At 40.8% G+C, this 18,994-nt stretch overlaps 1 protein-coding gene across 1 annotated transcript in view; it reads right to left on the reverse strand.

Annotated features, from left to right (window-relative positions):
• The window catches only part of ENG (endoglin), a 90,977-nt gene extending 74,028 nt beyond the window's left edge, over window positions 1-16,949 (reverse strand). The window contains exon 1 of the mRNA XM_089669004.1: window positions 16,555-16,949. Within this exon, the coding sequence (XP_089525130.1) occupies window positions 16,555-16,606 (52 nt within the window). The 5' untranslated portion in view covers window positions 16,607-16,949. The remainder of the gene's footprint in view (window positions 1-16,554) is intronic.
• Between the last annotated feature and the right edge of the window lie 2,045 nt (window positions 16,950-18,994).

An 18,994-nucleotide genomic window follows, 5' to 3' on the forward strand; every position in this document is an offset into this window, starting at 1 on the left:
AAACTCCTGTCTGTTTTGTTTATTGTTGCCTGTTTGGTGGGAGCCCAGCGGGTCCCCCCAAGCAAGGTCTGTCACTACGATGTGGGGGAAGGAATAGAGATATCAAAAGTATAACTCCCTTTTGGGGGTTTCAAAGACCCTTGAAGGGCAACACCAGGTAATGGGTTAAACTTTTTAATAAGCTGCAGATTATATTTTAGACTGATCAGCGCTTTTGGGTGGACCAATGGCCATTGACCGCACAGACTGCCATCTTGGAACTATAGAGAGAGGTGCGAATGTGGGAACAACTGGCCTACCTTTCCTGATTCTCATCCAGAAAGACCTCTCAGTTCAACATTTGTCTGAAATTTATAGTACTCAAATAAGACCACTTGTGTACCTTGTCATATGTTTGGAATCTCTGGTCAGTTGATTCTGTGCTGTTTCTTGTATATTTGATCACGTCCCTTGTATTTTTACAGGCTTCATTTTCCATCTTGACTTTGAATTGCTATCAACTGGTGTGAAGTACGCTCAGTTATCAGTCTGGCTGTTCTTTTCTTTAGTAAGACTGGCTAAAGAGTGAAGTTGGGTTTTGACAAATAGGAATATGCTGTCAACGGTTTAATGTAAGCTGGCAGTTGAAAGCTACTCTGTGATTGGCTGCTCTGATTTCAGCTGTAATGCACAGTTAAGGCCCCTTTCACGCAGGGCGGACTCCATCAGGCGGATCCACCTACTCAACGGGGGATCTGTTTACTGATCCCGGCTGAGAAAGCAGATGACAGGTCAGTGTCCGCTCTGCTTGTGCAGAGCGGACACGGACATAGCCTGCTATTCTTTAAGGGGCGGTCGGATGTTAAGGAACTGCGTGTCTGTTACAACTGTCGTCCAATCTGCTAGACGGATGATGAACATATCCCCATCTGCCTGATTTTGGCAGACCAGACCGGATCGGATGCTGGCGGGTGTAAACAGACACATGTCTGTTTACCTCTGCCTGCCCATAGAGGACAATATGTGGTCCGATCAGTTATGTCTGAAAAATGGACAGGAGGACTCAGTCGGTCCGCTCGTTTGAAAGTGGCCTTTCATTTTGTACCTTGCAACAAATCCATCCAGCACCAAACTGTTTAGTTTATTTTTTTGGTCTAACAATGACACACTTGGGTTTATTTGCTAAAACTAGAGAGTGCAAAGTCTGGTGCAGCTCTGCATAGAAACCAATCAGCTTCCAGGTTTTATTATCAAAGCTAATTTGAACAAACTGAAGTAAGAAGCTGATTGGCTACCATGCACAGCTGCACAAGATTTTGCACTCTCCAGTTTTAGTGAATTAACCAAAGCCAGCACTCAACCAATCAACCTCAAGATTTTTACTAGGTTATTTTGTAATCGTCATTTCGTTTACAAAATGACCAAGTTAACATCTTGCGGTCATTTGGTTGAGTGCTCACTTTCTCTCTTTCTGCTTTTTATACTTATCTGGGTTCACCCTTGAACAAGCCTAACAAACAAAGCCCTAAACAGAAAAAGCACCGGCTCTGCCAGGGTGATGCTATGACAACAATCAACCATCCCCTATAGTTTTAGTGTGGATACAGTAAACAGGAAAACAGCAGCCTATGTGGAAAAAAAAGTTTTATTTTTGGTGACATCCTGTGTTTCTGTTTGTGCTTTGCTGCAAACCATGACGTCAGAGAAGCAAAAATTACAGCCATCAAAATGCGGAGTGTGAAGGACTCACAGATGGTCGGTGTTTTTTATATGCCCGGACAGTATTTTATTTGCTGGCACTCGTTAATGCACCGGAAAGCAGCGCTTGTCCAGCATCCTCCCTAACGCTCATTCCATGAACTAATCTCTATCACTCTGCCATACAAAGCAGCCAATAGGAATATTTTTATATATATATATATATATATATATATATATATATATATACACATACACACACACTATATTGGGACGTCTGCCTTTACACGTACATGAACTTCAATGGCATCACAGTCTTAATCTGTAGTGTTCAATATTGAGTTTGCCCACCCTTTGTAGCTTTAACAGCTTCAACAGTCCACAAGATTTAGGAGTGTCTATGAGAATGTTTGACCATTCTTCAAGAAGTGCATTTGTGAGGTCAGTCACTGATGTCGGATGAGAAGGCCTGGCTAGCAGTCTCCGCTCTAATTCATCCCAAAGGCAGTCTATCGGGTTGAGGTCAGGACTCTGTGCAAGCCAATAGAGTTCCTCAACCCCAAACTCACTCATCCATGTCTTTATGGACATTGCTTTGTGCACTGGTGTGCAGACATGTTGGTACAGGAAGGGGCCATCCCCAAACTGTTCCCACAAAGTTGGGAGCAAGTCTAGGGCCAAGTGGGCCAAGTTTGCCTTGCAGTAAATACACCCCTGCTTACAGGTCTTGTTCTCCCCTCCAGACTGTGACTGGACAATGAGTAAAGAATCAACAGACAGATTTGCTCCTCTCTCTGTCATTCTGTTCTTCTGGCCTTCTCCCTCTCAGATTCTGAGCTTTTATGTACAGGGTACTGCAATATGCTGATACTGAGTATAATCCAGGGACTATAACTACTGTACCTGCATTTTAAATATTTTCTGTGTGTGTAATTAATACAGAACTGCATTATTGTGTGTCTTTTATTTCCACTTGGAGTTCAGCTTTAAGGTTAAGGGATAGGTTGGGATTAAGGCTTGGATTTATGGTTAGCTTTATGGATTAGGTTAAGATTTAGGTTAGGACGAAGGGTGGATTTAAGGTTAGCTTTATGAAGGAGATTAAGGTTTAGTTTGGAATAAAGGCTTAGTTTGAGGGTTAGCTTTATGGATTAGGTTAATGGTTAGGTTGGGATGAAGGGTTGGATTTAGGGGTTAGAATTAAGGGTTATGTTGGGATGAAGGCTTGAATTTAGGGTTGGTTTTATGGATTAGGTTAAGGGTTAGTTTGGGATGAAAAGTTTGATTTAGGGTTCACTTTATGGATTAGGTTAAGGGTTAGGTTGGGATGAAGAGTTTGATTTAGGCTTTACTTTATGGATTAGGTTAAAGGTTAGGTTGGGATGAAGAGTTGGATTTAGGGTTAACTTTACGGATTAGGTTAAGACTTAGGTTGGGATGAAGAGTTTGATTTAGGGTTCACTTTATGGATTAGGTTAAGGGTTAGGTTGGGATGAAGAGTTGGATTTAGGGTTAACTTTATAGATTAGGTTAAGATTTAGTTTGGGTTTAAGAGTTACATTAAGGGATATAGTATACCTAAAGAATTTTATTTTGGGCCTGAGGTTTAGTGTTAGGGGCTTTGTACACTTTCCTTTACTGGAGCAGAGGCACTCCCCCTTTACATCTGAGAGACCTATAATCAGTCACCGATATTGTCATGCTGGAGAACAGGGAGCCACGTTTGTGCATGTACAAATACAGACTTTTGAAATCTGAAATCAGCATAGGCATCCTAGGAGACCTCTGAAGTGCATTTGAATGTGTAATCTGACATTTTACACTGCCAGCTTTCTAGTTAGGATGGTACTTTAAATTGCAACATTTTAACATGGGTTCCCTTTAAGTAAACATATACCAGCAATTCCTATGCCCAAATCTTCAATATAAGGGCCTTTTCTCCCCTGGGATCTGCTTATTCTTTGAATTGAGGAGCAAGTTGCAGGCAGACATGAGTAATGTCCCTGAGCTCCATGGGATCTGGATGTTGTCATGAATGACATATTCCAGAGTCCAAATCAGAACAATTTATTCAGTGAACTACATTAAGTCAGACAAATAGCTTCTACTACGATCGCATGTAGAGAACAATTTAACTATTACGGTGGCCAACACACAGATGGGGGTTTAAATGTGCAAACGGTACAATTATGTTTAATTGTCCGAGAGAGCTCCATTCCATAAATGTGTACGCTTGGTTCTTCTGATCTTACACCTGTAAATCAGTGAGGAGAAGAGAAGTCACTGTCAGGGAACAATAATGATTAGAACAATTTTTTCAGTGAGGCCCTAATCAAGGTAGCTGTTTTGGCTCCCCATCCCTTTAATTGACATTCATTAGGATTGCAATGGCACAGAGAAGCTGCTCAATTTGCTCTGTCTATACTGATGTCACTCCATCAGACACCAGCAAATGCATCGGCTACTGTGAAGCAAAACGTTGGCCAACTGCTCTAACCCCCTAGTTTACTGCAGATGCATGAATGTTGTCGATGGCCCCCTTGGACAGTCACTGAGCCCTAAGCTCCTGCCTAGGTTGCATAATGGATGACCCAGCTCTACAAAGTCCCCAAAGACACAAGGATATCTGTCAATTCTATTTATCCTAAAGTTGGCCATGCACTACTACATTTTTCAATGAATGTTCATGCGAAAATTAATCAGTACATTTGATGACCTGACAAATGTAGTTGAATAGTACTTAAAAATTTAGTTTGCCTTTAACATTGGATTTTGGTAGAAATATAATTTTCTAAACAAAAACTACTGTCGCTGTTTAAAAATTTGTTTAATCGAGAAAAAATTTCCTTCCTGCTTCTTCAAATTGTCATAACTGAGGTTGAAAACGAACATCAATTTGACCCCACTAATGATTTGAAAAATCAAACAAATGTTCTTGAAAGGAAAGAATGAAATTCTAGTGTAAGACCACCTTTATCCCACCCAAACTATGACAATCTGTTTGCATCAACAGGGCTATGTAGGCCCTATCAGGGACGGACTGACCATTTGGAAACTCGGGCACTGCCCGAGGGCCAGGGGTCAGTAGGGGGCCCCCATGAGATTCCCCTGGTACCTTTTTCATAGGCTTTTTTGAGTTTGGGCAAGGACACAGGGGCCCCATGATCCCCTATTGCCCGGGGCCCCATGTGTTGTCAGTCCGCCCCTGGGCCCTATGTATGTATGTAACCGATTTATAGGCAAAGGCTTTCGGCAATTATTCCATCTTCTCTAAAGAAAATGAAACCATGATTTTGTTTTTTCATGCACAACTATATAGATCAGCAAACCCTTGGGTAAGAGTGTATTATCACTGACCTGGATGAATAAGGATAGCTCTTGTGTCTTTAGTGACAGATCTGTGTGTATTACAGTTTTAAATGCTGTCTCAGATCTGACCAACATTACCTGGGGAAGAAGCTAAGGAATGAGCACCAGTGGGAACCCATGTGAGAACTTGCAGTAACCATGGGTTCAGGGCCATGACTATGTGTAAGGGCCCATTCACACCAGATGATGGTGGGACTATTTTGGCTAGCTATTCCAGAGCAGTCCCACAGCATGACAAGGCAAAATGCCTTGTCTCCTTATCTGCCCAGTTAACACTACTCCATTGCTGTGGTGTGCAGGCAGTTTACGCTGAAAAAAATACGTGCAGTACTTTTTCTAGCACAGCACAGCACAGTGTGAGGAAATCCGTCACCTTGCACTGCACAGCCATAAAAAAAAGGAGCAGTGCAATCCATTGAGATTGGTGCATGAGCATGCACTGATCAGACCAGACTGCACCGCATACTGGCCATTGCGATGTAACAGCAGCTGGTGTGAACATACTCATCTCAAAACTATTGAAGTGTATCTAAACCCAGGAACAAAATTTGTAGCTTATTATTCCTTGTAGTTTTCTTTAATTTGTTTCCCTTTATTTTCACCTGGTGATCCTGCCATTAATACACTTCCTGTGCTAGGGTAGCAACTGAGTGTACTGGGTCTATGGAGCAGCAGTAGGTGGTATGGTAGGACTACAGAACAGCTCCCCCTCTCTTCTTAGGCGTAAAAGTGACAGTTCTGTAGTCCAAAAGGTGAGAATGGGAATGTCGAAAAAACTGCCTTTTCAGTACAGTATACAGGAAGTTACAAGGACACTGGATTTCTGGTAGTATCAACAGGTAATTTTGTATAGGGTAACTAATATAACTACTACATCCAAGGTGCAATATCAAACAGGTGATCGTTCTGATGCAGTGAGGTCTAGTCCAGTAGGTGGTTGGATTGCACCTGGAGTACTGAATGATACACATTGGTAGAGGTAGTTACTAATTTACTAAAACTGCACATACAGACTATTAGGGCTCATGTACACTGCAGCTGATAAACTCACGTTTAGGAGCTTCTATGTATTTTTTTCAGCAGCCCCTGAACTCTCCCTAATGGTTTCCTATGTGTTAATGTACACATCGTCGTTTACGGTCATTTACAGGCAGTTGAGTTTACAGTAGTTTATTTTTAACACACCAAACTTGTGTTCTGGAGTAGATTTTATCAGCGTTTCAAACGCCAAACTCTTGTAAACGCGCCTAAGTGCATTTATAAGCGTTTGCATATAGAAGTGGTTTTTAACTGTTCCATATCCAAATTCTGTCCAGAGTCCAGAAATGCATGCAAAGCATTTTCCATGTATTCAAATGGACCTAGCACACCAGCGCAGTCAATTTCAGGTATTGCGTGAAGGAAAAAATGGTAGAACGCGCCCCATTATGCTCATGATGGGATCTATAGTGAATACAACCAAAAAAGATAGGTAACCTCAACACATACTGCTCTCTTTGCTTCTGCTCTGTCTTTGTCTCAGAATGTCTGAAATAGTTAATTTTGTACTGTTTTTCAGTGCATTCTGGGCATTTTGGAAGGTCTCCCAATGTTGTCTTTAAAAAACGCTTCTAAACGCACATAAATGCGCATAAACGCGGTATGCAAACAGACGTTTTTTAACCTACGTTTTCCAGCAGTCAGTTTCCATTGTTCAGAAGTGTTTTCCAAACCTCTTGTGTACATAGAGCCTAACTTTGTTCTATTTTTTAAATGTTTATTATTATGTGTGCTGCCTCTTTGTTCTTTATTATTTCGATATTTATTATGGTTTGCAGTACATATTTAAGGTATTTACAGAAAGAAGAGTTACATTGTAGCGTGGTGTCACTAGAAGTATTTGTAAGCAGCAATATATTCAATTTTTCTTCTTGGGTTTAGTAATACTTCGAGGGGTCCCCGTCTCTCTATTTTCTATTTAAAGGGAATTTACATCACCTTGTGAGACAAAATATGAATTGATTTAAGGATTTATGTATATATAGTTTGGAATCCCCTTTTCGTGTTTCATTACTATAATCACCTACTTTGTATGTCTCTTCTGCTAAAAAGCCCCTTTTCTCTAGTCTCTTAGCAAATTTATGGTATGTACGCAGGGCAGTGCACACCCCAATCCATTACTGACATAAATAAGATACCCAAAATGAATCCACGTACCATGGACAGTGTAACCCATGCACAGCTGTTACAATCATAAGTATGTCACAAAAATAGAACAGAAACAGGCCACCTAGAATGACACGAATAGCTAGTGTCATAATCATATCTCCGACTCACTTAGTGTATAAGTGTGGATCCATAAACCCAGAAAATGCATACTGAACAATATGGTAGTGTGACAAGAGCACCCCTACCTGAAAAAAGAAGGTTACTAAGAGATCCACGCGGAGTAATATGGATTAAAAAAATTTACAGGCAATACTTTATTTGATCACATAGATCATAAGGAGGTTAAACATGAGCACGGTGAACATGTCAAGCAAATAAAATCATTTTAAAAGCACTTAGCGTCTTCATTTCAGGGTCATTTAGGCAAGTAGAGTACCATATAAGGCAATATATGGTAATGGTGAGGTTTTGATCCTAGGTTTCCATGAATTTCCAGCTCGTATTAAAGTGAACCATAGATTCAGCAAATATGTTCCCAATATAAGTCAGGATGTGTAGAGTAGCCTCCTGATGTATGGAAGCTGGAACACAAAAATACACAAAAATGTATGAAAAATGTACAAAAAAGTATACAGGGTAGATTAGGCCCATATAACATGCCCTCTTGGCTCCAGATATACTCTATAAATCTACACAGCTGTAAGCTTAAATAACTTGCCACCGGTGGAAGGTATATTCCCCTAGGGGATTGCCGTTTGCGAACCGCTGTAGTAGTAGACTTTATGGTAGTTTTCAGAGGGCCTCGTGCCTTCCTAGCAAGGAGCTGTGACACCGCCGTTCCATGGCCTAATCTACCCTGTATACTTGGGGAATTTTTTGGAAATCCTCTTTAGAGGATAATATATACATATATATACTTATATGCTATCCTATTTAGGCATTGTATGCTGTGACAAAGCCATATCCTATTCAAACCGCTTCAATTTTCTTAGATTGAGTAATTTTTGGAAACCCCTTCAGTGGGTATACAGACTCAGGTACTCACGGCCTGCTATATACACAATATATGTGTTTGGAATCTACGTACTGTGACTACCTGGCTCCCCACCCCCATATGCACCTTTGAACAAGCATCAAGGACCTGATCCTATTTCAAGTCGACGGGAGTCTTCTTGATCCCTATTGATGGTAATATACCCATACTTTGTTTTTTGCTTTCAGGGTTCACTTGATGCCTGTGTTCTTTATAATAATTTTTTATATATATCCCCAGAATCATTTGGTACTGTGGACTGTGTTTCACTTGGGGTGGCTATCCAGGAAGTCCCTACATTTGAGAAGCGGGTATGACAGTTTCACAACTAAGAAGGTAATGAAGGTATCCACTAATTACTGAAGAGGGAGGCTTGGTGAGGCCTGGATGTGATTCAGCTCCTATACTTTCATACATTTTTGTGTATTTTTGTGTTCCAGCTTCCATACATCAGGAGGCTACTCTACACATCCTGACTTATATTGGGAACATATTTGCTGAATCTATGGTTCACTTTAATACGAGCTGGAAATTCATGGAAACCTAGGATCAAAACCTCACCATTACCATATATTGCCTTATATGGTACTCTACTTGCCTAAATGACCCTGATATGAAGACGCTAAGTGCTTTTAAAATGATTTTATTTGCTTGACATGTTCACCGTGCTCATGTTTAACCTCCTTATGATCTATGTGATCAAATAAAGTATTGCCTGTAAATTTTTTGAATCCATATTACTCCGCGTGGATCTCTTAGTAACCTTCTTTTTTCAGGTAGGGGTGCTCTTGTCACACTACCATATTGTTCAGTATACAATCATAAGTAGCTGTCCAATGGTCCAAGAGAAGAATTGTCAAAGTATGCAACCAGTGAAATCAGGGCAGTCTACACTTTGAAACTGCATACATAATGCAGATCAATAACTCAGAAACTACACCAAACCAAAAGACCAAAGATAGCCAGGCACCTAGCATTTCTAGTCCCGAATGGCAACCTCCATAATTCTGTAAGTTCAGGTTCCTGTTAATTCCTCTGAGTTTAGGTCATCTTGTGCACAATTTCCCACTAAAGCAATATAGATAAAACCCTCAACACGGTCCCCTCTGCCCTTATAAAGCAGCAGTCAAGATTTAATGTGGGAGAAATTCTCTTTATTCTGAGTATTTTGTTCCTGTTTTGGCTTTAGTCGAAAACCTCTTCCCAATCTACAAACCATCTGTTTGCGTGCATTGCCTGGTCCTCTTGGGTATTTCGCCTTCGTGATTATAATCATACTGCAAACATTCTTTTAAAATAGGGCTAGCAACTACAAGATTCTGAATACTTGGGGACTCAGAATGCTTGGGAACTGACAGTAGAAATGGAAGACGCTCGATCAATCTATAACTAATGTGGTCAGTGCATGGTGGGAGAGGTATTTTGCTCATTGCACAATACAGTATACAGTAACATTTTGCAGCGCACACAGACCCACTAGCCAATAAAGAGGACACAATATCTGTTTCTAATTTAAAATATATTGGAAGATGTGCAAGATGCATGCTGTGTCAAGGCACCTCTACCGCATGCAGTTTACACATGTGCAGCCTCCAGATAAGTTTCCCTCCAGTTTATTCAGGGCTATAGTATATGTCTTAGTGATGGTGCTGCAATGAGGGTGAACTATGCGATATAGAAACATACAGTATCACATATATTAGGAAATGTGTGCAACTTCGATATCTGCTTTTATTTTCCGTTAGATAGGTCCTCTTTGCTGACTAATAGGGATAAACAGTGGGGAATTTTGTAATTTTCTGGAAATACAAGATTCAGTGTATGTTGTATATGTATATAACTGGCATGCAAAGTATTCCATACAGCAAACTGGAGAGTCAAAGCTTAACTGAACAAGGTGAAGTTAGAAGCTGATTGGCTACCATGTACAGTTGCACCAGATTTTGCACTGTACAATTTTAGTAAATCAACCCCAGTGAGTCGTAAGGCAGTTTCTAGGACAGCCTTTCTCAATCAGGGTTCTGTGGAACTTTGGGTTCTTGTAGACCACACACATGGGACCAGTGGCACCTCTCATCTCTCAGATAAGTAACCACTGACACCAGTGAACCTTTTAGCTGTCTGTGAAGCACATTCTTTAAATTGACCAATAATGTTAAGGCATCATTCTTGCTATTCCATCAAGAGAACACTGCTCACAATGACCAGCAATCTAAGGGGGCCTTTCTGCCCTAACCACCAATGTAATGGAGCACTTTTCTTATAGACTATCAGTATACAAGGCAATTTTCCATTCACCAGCAATGTAGGGAAGGCTTTCTCTACTCCCCACCAATGCAAGGAAGGCCTTCTCCACTGACCACCAACTAAGGGGGGGGGGGCTACAATGACCACAAATGTAAAGAGACACTGCGCTCATGTAATCAGGCATTATTCCATTGGCCAGTAATGTAAGGGTACACTTTCCCCACTAACCACCAGTACACACTCACCAGCCACTTTATTAGGTACACCTGTTCAATTGCTTGGTAACACAAATGGCTAATCAGCCAATCACATGGCAGTAACTCAATGCATTTAGGCATATAGATATGGTGAAGACAATTTTGAAGTTCAAACCAAGCATCAGAATGGGAAGAAAGGGGATTTAAGTGACATTGAACATAACATGGTTGTTGGTGCCAGATGGGCTGGTCTGAGTACTTCAAAAACTGCTGATCTACTGGGATTTTCATGCATAACTATCTCTAGAGTTTACAGAGAATGGCCCGAAAAAGAGAAAATATCCAGCAAGCAGCAGTTGTGTGGACAAAAATGCCTTGTTGATGTCAGAGGAGAATGGGCAGACTGGTTGCTGTGACATGCAGATGGTAGGGTCAGAATGTGGCATAAACAACACAAAAGCATGGAGGCATCCTGCCTTGTATCAACGGTTCAGAATGATGGTGGTGGTGTAATGGTGTGGGAGATATTTTTTTGGCACTAGCAAGATGTACCTAATAAAGTGGCCGGAGTATTTCAAAATACTGTCTTTTTTTTACCTTCAAAGAAATAAAAAACACAGTGCTGTGAAAAAGTATTTGCCCCCTTACTGACAAATATACACACACACAAAAAAAAAAAATCCCAGGAAGGGCAAATGCTTTTTCGCAGCACTGTACTGGTTATTACCTTTTTCCTAGGTGATGTGGCCATTCAACCCCAATAAAGGAATTTGGCTGGTGAGTGTAAGTAAGCACATTGCCACTGACCGAAAGTATTGGAGGACACTACATTGATCATGAATGTAAGGGGACCTTTCTTTGCAAACCACCCATTTACAAGAGCACTGTTCCACTAACCACTAATATATAGGAGCACTACACTGATTACCAATGTAAAAGTTTCCTTCTCCAATGGTACCTAATATAATAGTCTTTCTCTGCTGATCAGCAATGCAACGGGAACACTTCTTCACTGAACTCCAGTGTAATGGGGCCACTCTCTACTGATCTCCAATGTAAGGGGGGACATTCTCCACTGATCTCCAGTGTAAGGGGGCCATTCTACACTGATCTGCAGTGTAAGGGGGGTCATTCTCTACTGATCTCCAATGTAAGGGGACTATTATTCAGTGATCTCCAGTGTAAGGGGGCCATTCTCCACTGATCTGCAGTGTAAGGGGGGTCATTCTCTACTGATCTCCAATGTAAGGGGACTATTATTCAGTGATCTCCAGTGTAAGGGGGCCATTCTCCACTGATCTGCAGTGTAAGGGGGCCATTCTCTACTGATCTCCAATGTAAGGGGGCCATTCTCTACTGATCTCCAATGTAAAGGGGCCATTATTCAGTGATCTCCAGTGTAAGGGAACATTTCTCTACAAATCACCAATGTAAGGGGGTTTTACTCTGAATCATTACATTGCTTACTGATGTAATCGGGTATTCCTTCACTTCCCACCAGTATAAAGGGATATTTTTGTCATATAGATCAATGGTGTTCTAAAAAAATGGTTATCAAGGTTACTAGGTGCACCCCATTGTTAATTATTTTATTACATCTACAATTCACTGATCATCATAATGTCCTATGTTCTGCAGAGATAATAATTCTTACTGAGGGTTCCTTGAGGCCTAAAATTTATTTCAGGGTTCCAATTTTCTAAAAATATTGAGAAAATCTGTCGTAAAGAACTGATGTATGGTAGCTCTCAGCCCAATATTTTTAAGATGGACATGCGAATTACAACTTGATTTTACAAACTCTTCTTTGGATTTTCCAAAACCATGTAACGTAAGAGCCTAATTAAACAATCCATTCACATTTAACCAGTCAGAAGGGCCCTCGGACTATACTGCTGTTGGGAGATCTAAAGAAGATTGTATACTGAAATCGCAATGAACATGATCTGCATTTGAGTGGCATGATACAATCAAGTGATGTTACAGATTTATTAAAGTGACCAGATATAGCGAATGCAGGGTCCGCGGGTTTAGTAAGACTTTAACTGCTTGAGATAATGTTATGGTGTCTTTGGATGATTAGAAGGGTGAACTTGAGATTGACAGATAAGCCTTCCAGATCTTGGTGGCCTAATTATTTCACACACGCAGATATTCTGATACACTGAGCTATGTGGATTTTATATATCTTTTGCTTGCTGTTTATTTTTCTGTCTTGGCTGGCATGTTCAGAAAAAGAAGGCATTAAAATGACTGGCTGCCTTACTCTAAGGCACGGGTGTCACACTGGTGGCCATCTAGCTGTTGCCAAACTACAAGTCCCATGAGGCATTACAAGATTGACAGTTACAAGCATGACTCCCAAAGGCAGAGGCATGATGGGACTTGTAGTTTTGCAACAGCTGGAGGACCGCCATTTTGACACCCCTGCTTTAAAGGATTCCTAAGCATGAAGTAATCTGCGTGTAGGAATATATCGCCACTTGATAAGGCACCCATATTTGTTTTTTCTTCTGTTTTGACATTCTCTTAAGAAGTTACATATTTATTCATATTCTTCATTAAGCCTTACTATACCCAGCATATAAATGTATGCATGATGGTCACAGTTGATGGCTTTAGCGATTGCATCAGCAAACAATCCACCCATCAAAAGTCCCTTTTTGTACCCAACACACACCTAGACTATTTTGCAGTTTGTGTACGAGCTGTGAACTTGGCGCCAGGTTTTCCCCTCTTACAGGATGTCACTTGCTGCGTGGGACTGGCATTAAAATCACAGCGCTGTCAATTGACTTTTTTCTGCAGAGTTTACATGCAGATCTTTCCCACACATTTTACGGAACAATGGCCTATGAATACCTTTGATGGGACAGGATTACTAAACATTCTCAAAAACCAAACCAAATCAAATTAAACAGGAGTAAAAAGAAAAACCTATGGATAAATCATCCATGAAGTACAGCCAAAAGTTTTTTTGTGGTCATCACTCCTGCCCGGCAACATTAGGGTCTTTGGTTCGACTTGTAACCACGACCCTACCTACATGGGGATGGAGTTTGCATGTGCTCCCTGTGGTTGTGTGGGTTTCCTCTGGGTACTCTGGTTTCCTCCCACCTCCAAAGACATGCTGGAAGGATTAGAACCCCTGTCAGGTTTTCTCTGCCACCTGGGTCTTCTTCAGTGAGGACCCTTACTTTCTGTGATGGTGACAATGGTTTCACTAGGCAGGAAATGAGGGAAAATCAAGAACAGAGGCACATACAGCAATAAAGAGCTGACAATTGGTTCCAAACTCCCCATACTCTACTATAACAAAAAAAAAAAAAGGTTTGGCTGGACATATTGTTTGAGCACGCAATCAAATATAAAAAAAATGCTTTTTAACAATTGTATGGTTGAAGGTTTTTTAAATTAGGTTATTATTAGAATAAAGAAAGTTGTATTGACAGCTTTGTGTTTTGGCACGCCGTCAGCTTACTGCACCTTTTTGTGGTGGTTTTCAGCAAAACGCACCATATAATGCACGTTAGACATGTATAGGACCCTCATCTAGAATGCATTCAAACTTTACCCCATACATAAAGCAGAAGTGGGACTGTAGCCTAAATTCACCTTTTACAGCAGTGGAACACACACATATTCATATCTTCAGCGGTAATCTGACCACAATCAACCATAATCTGATTGGCTGATGTGCACAAAGAGTTGGCTACAAGATGCTTATGGTCAACCTAAGACCTACAGAGCATCTAAGGATACTAAAAGCAGCAAGAATCACAATAGGAAGCCAGAATAAAATCTATCCTCGAGTTTGTAAAAAGCCTCCAACAGACAGGACATGCTGGGACCTGTAGTTTTACACAATATATAATATAGCCTACTTTTGAAGAAGTATACAATCTAATTTAACACAGCAATATCTTTTTGAAAAAAATGCTTTTTTTAACATGTTTAGTTTAATTTTGCTGAGCCAGGGTGTGAAGCTTGGATCATAGATTATTTTGGAAAGTCTTCATGACCAGTATTGTTTGTAATTTGTCCGACCCCAGCAGAGCTCTGTATATATGGTAATGTAGTACCTTTGTGATAAGCAATTTGTTTTAAAACAAAGAGATTTTGGAGGCTGATGAACAGCATCAGTAGTCTCCAGGGGAGGACTGACAACTCATGGGGCCCCCCGGGCAATAGGGGATCATGGGGCCCCTGTGTCCTCGCCCACACTCAAAAAAAGCCTATAAAAGGTACCAGGGGCATTTCATGGGGCCCCCTACTGACCCCGGGCCCTCGAGCAGTGCCCGAGTTCTCAAATGGTCAGTCCGCCCTTGATAGTCTCATATCCAGTAAAATCACACAGTGTATGGCTAGTCTTGGACTATAAGAAACATCATTATAGTCGGAACCAAAGATGTCAGGCTTTGGTGGGCAGGCTGGACTGAAGCACATGTGCCAACATTTCAAACTAAAACTCCAAGTACGTTCCACTGCCATAATTTGGTGTAGCTGTAATATTTGGTATCATGTTAACGAGTTAACTAGTAGAACAGGGAAAATATAAAGTGGCTGGTAACTTTTATTGGCTAATAATATATTTTAGTGCAAGCCTTTTAAAAATCTGAATGTCCAAAGTGATATTATTTGAATTAGGTTAATTATAATGTGTGAAGTTTCCAGGTGTTTATAGATATAACAAGGGGGGCTTAGAAATAGAATTTCATAAACGATTTTATATATTTCATATAAGATTGTCAATTCAAGTGAGTATTCTGGAAACATTGAATTTAACAATAACATAGTTTTATATTCATAGCCTAACACATTTAGCATTAACCTAGATGATTACAGGGGATCCCTAGTACTTATAAACATTAATTTAAACTATGTCTTTTTCTGCATCATGAATATCTATAATTCTCTTTAAAAAGACTAGCCTATCATAAATAGGTATTTCAGAATGTTTGGAGTTTTAAGTCATACTGGGATTTTAATTGGCTTTGTTAAGTTATTAAAGCTTTTAGGATTCATTGGGTTCCTTCCTTAGACATTATACAATTGTGAAAATGATTCTTAACCTGTCATACAAAGAACAACAAGGAAAAACAATGAAATATACATTCATAAAATAGTTATTTTTTCATGAGTAGTAACAGTTCTTGTAAAAGGTTTGGATATATAGATTGTGATCAGTGTAGGCATATAAAATGTGTGTATTATAGATCAAGAGTTAGGGGTGTCATTGGGCTAATTGAGTAATGTTCAGGCACTCATCAAAGTGCAATTTTGAAATGTCCTTATGGGACAGGCTTTATTGTCAAAGGTCAGAAACCCAACTAAATCATAAAGCTACATAAAATTCCCGTTTTTAGATAAATAGATACATAATGAATCTATGATCCCGAAGATAGAGAATAGTATGGCACAGCTGGTCAAAAACTAAAATCAGGGACCCTTTTTTTGGTGGACATTCCAGATATGAGCCTCCTAGATCTCAAATGAAAATCAGGACCCTTTCTTTGGTGGACATTCCAGATACGAACCTCCAAAACCTCATGAAAATCAGGGACCCTTTCTTTGGTAGACATTCCAGATACGAACCTCCAAAACCTCAAATGAAAATTGGGGACCTTTCTTTGGTGGACATTCCAGATATAAACCTCCTAAACCTCAAATGAAAATCAGGGACCCTTTCTTTGGTTGACATTCCAGACACAAACCTCAAAAACCTCAAATGAAACTCAGGGACCCTTTCTCTGGTGGACCTTTGCAGATACGAACCTCCAAAACCTCAAATTAGTCCCTGTAGATCAGGGCACAGGTCAAGGCTGAATAGAAGACCGTTAAGCTCCAGTTGAGTTTACACATGTAGAAATAAAAGAGACTTACTTGGTTGTCCCATTCTCAGACAGCTGAGAATCAGCAGCATCAGAGCCTTCATTATGCTGGGTTTGCCTTGCACTTCCTCAGCCGGTATCCAAAGGCGCTGGCTTCCAGTAAGCCCTTAGCAGGCAGCGCAGCACAGGCACAGCTGGACAGACAGAGCGGAGTGTGGGCAAGGAGTCCGAGAACTCCAGGTTTTGTTCCTCCACAGCAGAGTTATCAGCTTATAAGCAAGAGAAGAGAGAGAGATAAAGAATAGATGGGAAGTTGGAGAAGTGACAGCAAAGTTAGCAGTGGACAGCTGTGCAGATTGCTGTGCTCACACAACACTGTGTATGATGAGCCTTGTGCAGGAAATAAGCAGGACTAAGGGAGGTCTTAGGCAGCTGGACAGCATTGAGGAGGAAATGCCTTTTACACAAGTAAAGACATTCTCTAAGGAGCCCGAATACCAGAAAAACAGACCCTCCTCCTCCTCACACACGTCCAGAAGGCGGGGTGTACTGTGACCCCCACTGAGGAGGATCAACTTGATGTTTTTGTCACTCTGAAGTTCTGTTGTTTGTCGTCTGTGTGGCCTCCACAATGGGCTATTTTCAGCAGCTAACAAATACGTTTTCTACTAATAAAGCCGAAAGTTTGCAATAAAGAGGAACTCCAGTTGAAAAATGTTTTACATTTCTCCCAACTGTACCTCATTCGGAGGGTCTGTCCCTTTTCTAGAATCATATCTCCTTGTCCTTCTCTTCTCCTCAGTTATCCCTCTTTTTGGTCAGATGTACAGTATAGACCTCTATGAAATGTACTATTTAACTACCAGACATGTTATACTACCCTAAACCTTGTACTCCACTTCTGAATGATTGCGTTTGTTATTTTAAAAAGGATGAAGCCGGCCATAGATGGTTCAAAATTTGTCCGGTTCAACAGGGTTCATCCAGGGATCCATCGATTGACTTCAGTATAACCAGCCTGTTGGGTTCATTTTGTTCGATCACCGCCGGTAGATATAGCCACCAGCAGTGATCATTGTATTCTGACGTATGGGAAACCTCCCGCTGTCAGAACACAATAGTGCTGCTGGAGGGATTCCCTGAATCAACACTGAATGTGTTTATGGGTGAATCAAGCAACTTTCTTTCCTGCAACCTGTGGTTGCAGGAAAGAAAATTGCTTAATGTATGGTCTGCTTAGGTATTGGTGGAAAAAAAACTGAGTTTTAAACCAATCCTTTTTTTGCATTTTTAAAATATTATTTCTTTTCAGCCTGTGTAACTTGAGGTGTGGCAGGTGTGTTTCCTCTATATTGGAGCTAAAAGGTGCCCTGATTCCTCATCTCAGAAGATTGGGAGGTGTAAGTTTTATAGAGTGATGAAGTGCTATAAGCTCTTGTATTTAACATGGTGACTTTTTAAAGAAATGGGTGAGGTCAGGAAAAATATCTCGTGGTTGGACCCCCAACAGACCTCCCCCCAAAAAAGGCCTATATTCTGAGGGCAAAATGAATGTTCTGATCTTTCAGTAGGCCTGTTTTAATCATCATGTAGGTTAGGAGGAGCCCACCACCAAATCCTCAACAGTCCTGCTGCCCATTACTCTAATTGGTGCAGTTGAACCCTTTTGTTCAAACTCTGCCTATGTAACTGATAGTAAGAATTCCCTTGCACTGTATCAAACAAGGGCAATTTGACCATCCTTTGTAAATCTACCTGTACTACTACACGGACAGAGATTGAAAGGAAAGGTCTCGTTACACAGATTACAGTGGCAGGCAGTAGAACTTTAGGATGTTTGGGGGATCTGGTGGTGCCACACAAACCTGATGGGCCAAGGACAGTTGCCCCATTTTTGTAATAGTGGCCCTGATGGTATGTAGGACCTCCTGTTGGCAGTAAGAACTCATTCACACCAGATGCCTTGGGTCCACCCCCCTAAAACTGCGGTGGGTAGAATATTTCCAAAATGCAATGCAACACATCAGTTTAGTAAATGGTATAATGAGTCAACTGCTCCAGGACAGGCCACTCTTGCCCACAAAAAAGATTTCCTGGGTGCACATCCTGCTTCTCCCTGGGCATATAGACCTGACGAATAGCATATTTACATAGTTAGTCTGGCTAGTCAGTCGGTGCACTATATAAAAATGAAAGCAATGGTTGTGAAGCATTTAATGTAATGCAACAGTAGCCAGCAGGAGAAAAAATACCCCAATGTTGTCAGTGGGAAGATAAAAACGTTCTGATATCAGTGAACAACAGGAGGAAATCGGGCTGCAGTGACAGTATTTTTGTATTTTTTATTCATACCTGCCTTTTTTCAGAAGTCTTAAGGCCTCCCCATTACATGCAGGAATCTTATTCTTCGCCTCTTCTCTAACACTGGGTATTCTTCAATGATGTAGAGAGCTTTGCTGATGTGATAACACCAGCACCATTCTCTGCATCTC

Source organism: Staurois parvus, unplaced genomic scaffold (assembly GCF_062004578.1).
Source record: "Staurois parvus isolate SC_StPar_1 unplaced genomic scaffold, SC_StPar_1.0 ptg000068l, whole genome shotgun sequence".
NCBI classification, from domain to species: domain Eukaryota; kingdom Metazoa; phylum Chordata; class Amphibia; order Anura; family Ranidae; genus Staurois; species Staurois parvus.